The 6122-nt window shown below is 35.8% G+C and overlaps 1 protein-coding gene across 1 annotated transcript; it reads right to left on the reverse strand.

Annotated features, from left to right (window-relative positions):
• Nucleotides 1-1181: 1181 nt before the first annotated feature.
• LOC126515239 (keratin-associated protein 6-2-like) lies at nt 1182-1583 on the reverse strand. Its single transcript, XM_050164748.1, has one exon. The coding sequence runs from the start codon at nt 1581-1583 to the stop codon at nt 1182-1184; it is 402 nt and encodes a 133-aa protein (XP_050020705.1).
• Nucleotides 1584-6122: the final 4539 nt, after the last annotated feature.

Consider the following 6122-nt stretch of genomic DNA (forward strand, 5'->3'; position numbering starts at 1 on the left):
GAGGGGAGATCATTGAGAGGAACCAGGAAGAGTAAAGGAAGGGGAAATCATTATCAAGATATGAGAAAATATCTATTTTCAATAAAGAAAAACATATAATAAAAATAAATGAGTAAATGAAACCCAAATAGTCTTTCATTGCTACTGTCATTTTTTTAGTAGTAGCTCAAAAAGCACAACTTCAAAATGCATCCCTGAACTGTCTGACTGATCCACCCCTACTGTTTCCCACTACACTGCAGCCCCTCAACTGGAATCATATGTCGGTATGTGTCATCACCATTGTCTGTCTGTCTATCTTCTCCATGGTGATGCAAATGTCCTGAGAGCACAGAAATACTCTTACCATATCCAGGATGTGGCCTGTTCAAAAAACGCTTGCTATTTGAGTAAACCAAATCACTTGTCTGAATTCAGCAAAGATATTTGCATTTCTATCTGATGTAGGGTGTGTAATCAAATATTTTTCTTCTAGCTCATTTCTTTCTGAGGTTTTAGTTCTCTTGCCTAATATCCAAGTCTAGCTTTAACTCCTCCATAACTCTGAAAACAAGCTCTCCCAGTTCATTTGTCTATTAAGCTCTCAGGCTGTGTCTGTCCTACGTGGGACATTTGCTATAACTTAGTAAGTGTGTAGCATCCTTCTACTCTTATTCTTTCCATCCCCATTTCCAAAGCTCAGTGCACAAGTACTCTGTGGCTTGTGCTTTGATGAATGAAGTCCTGAGATGTGCATCGAAAACATGTAGGGAAGACATTATTGAGGCAAAATAAGAAGGTTCACACCTATCAAATCAAAGTGATACTTAAACTTCAGCCAATGCAGAGTTAACACAGTTTTCAAGATAAGCCACGGCAGGGATATCTCACAAACAAGTACACAAATGTTTGTTACAAACCAAGGCCCATTTTATTGAAAATAAATTATGTTCCCAGCTGTAGATGTTACAACCATTAACACATTCAGACAACGGAACCAGAAGGCAAGAGAGGAAAGACTGACATTTGAGAGCTAGTAGGATGATACTGCAGATCCCAGATCACAAAGATGCCTTCTAAAAATGTGTAGCTGGAGGTCAAAGGCTTGGATAAATTCGTAGTTTCTTGTCCATGGGTCTTTAAAGAAGCATTATCTTCAGAAGTGTCAGTTCAGAAGCAACTGCTCCTCTCCTGGGGATGTTCTAGCAACAAGAATAGCATCTTCTGTAGCAAGATGGTCGGTAGCCACAGCATCCAGACCTATAGTAGGAGCCATATCCACAGCCACTTCCATAGCCAGAGCCATATCCACAGCCATAGCCTGAACCATATCCACAGCCATAGCTGGAGCCATATCCACAGCCATAGCCTGAACCATATCCACAGCCGTAGCCTGAACCATATCCACAGCCATAGCCTGAGCCATATCCACAGCCATAACCAGAGCCATATCCACAGCCAAAGCCAGAGCCATAGCCACAACCACAACCAGAGCCATAGCTGGAGCCATATCTACAGCCATAGCCAGAGCCATATCTACAGCCAGAGCCAGAGCCATAGCCACAACCATAGCCACAGGAGCTTCCGTAGTAGTTACAACACATGTTGTCAATAGGGGAGAATTCGCTTGGGTTGCAAAAGAATATTTTTCAAGTATAGATGTCTCTACTATCCTGAGCCCTTTATATACTGCCAGTAATTGTTGGAGCATACCATTCATTCTTTGACTTAACTAACAAACATCTAAACTATTGCATTCCAGTCACTGTTGACAACCATAATGGTTGCTTAAAATGAGTACATTACTCTGTAAACTCTCATTTCATTTAAAGACCATCTATTACAGAAGTTTCTCAGTCAAATCATGTTTCCAAGCACAAAATTACTCATTACATCTGTTGCCCAATGTGTATCTTATATAGCAAGGTTAGAAGAGAATATAAGAAAATCTGTCTGTATGTGTCTATGTCCCTCTCTTCTCTCTCCCCCATCTCCTCCTCTCTCCTTCTATTTTGTACCCTTTCTGAATTACCAGATTCTCCTACCTGTCTTCACTTTTACAACTCCCTCTAACCAGCATCTCTACAGATATCATATATCTGACAATTCAAGTACAAAAGCATTGAGAGGGCCTCTTATAACTTATAAGTATAACTAATATGCTATCTGTATGTGAGACTTGTATATCCTTCCTTCCTCCAAATGCCATGCAAGCTAAGACACTAAGAACATCATCATTCTTTCTCTTATCTCTTGTTTTCAGTACCAAATTATGCATTATTTTTGAGGCACCTTTAAAAATATAACTTTATTTGGATAAAAAAAACCTATTTTTTTAAAATCTCACTTAGATAAAAAAAACTTTACTGAAATTGAGATTTTATGTCTTTGTAGATGAGATACATGTGCATTTGTGGAATTTAATAAGCCATTTTCTTCCCCATGCATCAATGTTTCTTCACCTTTAATTTGGAAGTTAAAAGATGGTGAGTAATTTTAGGATGCTGACAGCTAAGACCCCCTTGAACTTCTGACACTTTACAGAAATTAAATAGGGAAAAATATAATTCCTAGCATCTACTCACAGTGGCCAAAATTACTCAGTAATTTTCAAATTCTGAGACTTCTACACCCCCAAAAAGGTGTTTGCTGTGACTCTGAAATATGACATTTTCTCAGGCTCCTCAGCAGTCATGTCATGTTAACCTTCCCAAGATGTAAGACAGATGATAATTTTTCCTTGTTGCCCTTATGCCACAGCTAAAGAATATTCCAATTTATGCATTAAATCAAGATTTCATATGTGGTCCTAAAGAAAGGGTTTTCTTTCTGCTATATTGATGACCCTCCTCTTTACTCTTAGGTGTAAATAAAAGTCACAGACTTACTGTGCACTACTAAAATTTTCTTTTGTTCATGGATTAAAATATTTGGTTCATGAAGGGAAAAATAATACTGACCACCTTTGAACTTTCAGTCAGATCCATATTTTACAGTAAATAAGCCTAAAATGATCATGAGAACTAGGCAGAGATTATATCCAAATTGAAGGCTTAAATATACCAGGTCTTACTGAGGCCACCCTGAAGGGCTGAATAGTCTACTGAAGGTCAAAACATGGTCAGGATTTAGATGGTATATGTAGGATGTGGGTGCTTGTTTGGATGGTTGGGTGGTTGACTAATTTGACTCTAAAATTTCTATTACATCCCCCCAAACATCAAATAAGTATTATTTCTTTTTATATTTTTTCTACTTAATTTTAAATTATCGTTTTATAAATTCAAATAAGTCAGAAATGTTCATAAAGTGTGTTTTTGACACTCCTCCGTATAATGTTCATATTTATATCCCTCCATATGTAAACATTTGCTGGCATATACTACCTTAGTGGTAAATAGTATATGTGCATTGTTACTCATGGTTCCACATACATGATACAGACTATCTTTCAGAATACTGGAAATGATGTAGTTAAACAAAGTGTGAAAAATACATCTCTCAATGAACTTCATCTTTCATTCATACCATTAAGGAGTTTCAAAATTCATCCACATCCATAATAAAGAAGAAGCTTAGAACATTTATCAGTATTCCTCAGACTTTTAAGACAGCTGGTTATCCTCAAATTGATGTAGGGTAGATTGCATCACTTGTGACACTGACACCTGCTCCAAGGACGTCATATTTTAAAGAGGATGTGGAGCTTAACAGAGGCCAGTACACACTGTGCAGGGTGGGGAAGCCTATCGTAGCTTGGTATTCCCTATCTCCTTTGTTCTTTCTCAGAGTACAAATCTACCAAAATAATTATTTGATCAGCAAGAAATTGCTGTGTCCTGGTTGTTGTTTGTAGTTACTTTTGGGCTACCTTGTCATAAGGATTTTACTTAAACTTTGTGAAATTCCATCTAAGAGAATATTCATAAACTCTAAAGATGAGTAGTTCTTAAAACAGGCTTAGGAAAGACTACATCCTCTACAGGACATGAAGGGACATCAAAAATGTGAAATCTAGTGTATTCATCATCCTAACCAATGCTGCTTTCCATGTTCCTAGGTCCCTAAGGGGTGGGACTTATCCCTACATCCCTCTGTTGAGGAATCTACCTTCCTCCCTGAGCCAAATATTAGTTCCTCATTTTCCTGGCCCATCTGCTATGCTTCATCCCTAGCAACAAATATCAAGAAAATAAAACTTCATTGAGAATTTTTTTCACAGTTTCTTTTCTCTTCTAGCAATTTTGCAATTTGAGACTATAAATCTTACTCTACAGAGGCCCCAAAATGAGTACTTTGCTTTTCAGTACCACAGCACCTACTTCCAAAACACAAAGCACCAAATTATCTCAAAGTTTTCCTATCCAGATGGTACAGCTTCCAGTACCTCCCCATGAAGATATTGACCTAGAAAAACAAAAACGACCTGTACTACACACATCCATGGATAACCAGATCTGAATTAGTGCCTCATATAACTTGTACTTATCAACTAAAAAATGGGAATGACATCAAACTAACATGCAATGTTATAAATACAAGCTTAAAGTATAAATTAAAAACAAAAAGTAAAATTAAATTAATCAAGGTATTTAGACATCATATGCTTGTATTCTCTTGAGGCCAGTTTCGCTTTTCTCAAGCGAAATTTAATCATTTTATATTATTATTTATTTTTTATGCTTCTTGCCTTGGAAAGAGTTTGGGGTAGAAGCTGCACTAAATAAATGTGATTAACTCATTCTATTTTTTATCACACCATAGTTTTAAATGATCATTTGTAATAGATTTTTGGATATCCAGATTTAATTATACTTAAATGCTGAATTTTCGCAGACTTTAATGCAACAACTTTGGAGTTTAAAGGCACACACATATTCTATGGAATATATGTGTACTATAATTTAAATTTTTTGTAATGCAGTTAGTAAAATGTTTTCAGAAGTAAATTACCTTTTACATGACCTTCAACCACCCTAAATCATTTTTATTATTTTTCAGTAAAACTATAGCATCAAGAACATGATGTCATTGGTATTTTCAAAGTTAGTATTTACAGAATGACTTGAGATATTTCTACAGCATTTTACTTAATACATGTTTGGGGTTTTGAAAAAAAATATCATGTGATATTTGGGGGGATTCTTCTTCCAGAAGAATTCAAAAATTAACATAGTAAAATATTTTATTGCTTGGGATACAAGTACTTTGACAATTTCCTTGAGTATTAGCTTGTAGTCAGTGACAAATATTTGTTAGATAATGAATCCTTACTGCCCATGAAATATATTCTAGAAATTTTCATATAATTTGGTTTATACATGAGTCCCTAAGCCCTTCTCATATTTTGAATTTATAGGTTCTACTTTCAAAAATATTCTAAACTTTCACTAAACATTGAAAAACATACCTCTAAGCAATCTGTATTATTTGCCCAGTATCTTTATGCACATCATCTCAATTTATTCTTATAATCTGATGTCCTGAGAAAGGCAGATTTTTGCCACACTCATGTTTGAGAAAATAAGTGTTGGTCAAGCTGCAAGCGAAAGACACATAGCTGACAGATGCTGTTCCTGTAAAATTGCCTTCCTGTTCATTATAAGGTGGGTGACTGAATAAGGAAAGATTTGGAACGACCTCTCCAGATTGAGCTGGCAGTTACATTCTTCCAGTTGTAGTCATAAAAGCATTGGCCTTCTGTCCTCCTGTCCCAAGTGACTGGCCAATTGCTATGTTTGCTTAATGCCTCAATTCAAGTGACACTCTTATGGAATTCTGTCTTGATTTTCTCACCACTAAATAACCCCTTTGTGTTTCATAGGTCTTATACACTTGTTTGTGAAAATTGCCACCTAGTGTTTTTATTCTTATTATATAATTCATATAAAATTTAACCACTGCTTTCCATACTACTGAATATCTGGACGACTTGATTTTTATCTGAAAACAAAATGAGATTTTACTCCAACCTTGATAGTATTCCTGGGGTTTGGCTTTGTTTTATTTTCTTGTTTCTATTCTCATGTCTGTTTTTCTTATTTTGAAATTTTAATAATATTTTATTTGTTTTTACTTTCTTGGTTTATTACACATCTGGTCTAGCCATGATGAGTTTTACCATTCAGGTCTGTCTTGCCATT

The sequence above is a fragment of the Alexandromys fortis genome, unplaced genomic scaffold (assembly GCF_014885135.2).
Source record: "Alexandromys fortis isolate MF-2015 unplaced genomic scaffold, M_Fortis_MF-2015_v1.1 scaffold_162, whole genome shotgun sequence".
Lineage (NCBI taxonomy): Eukaryota > Metazoa > Chordata > Mammalia > Rodentia > Cricetidae > Alexandromys > Alexandromys fortis.

Bases quoted from the DNA above. Each gene is read 5' to 3' on its own strand.
- LOC126515239 (XM_050164748.1), bottom strand. From the start codon at position 1,583: ATGTGTTGTAACTACTACGGAAGCTCCTGTGGCTATGGTTGTGGCTAT.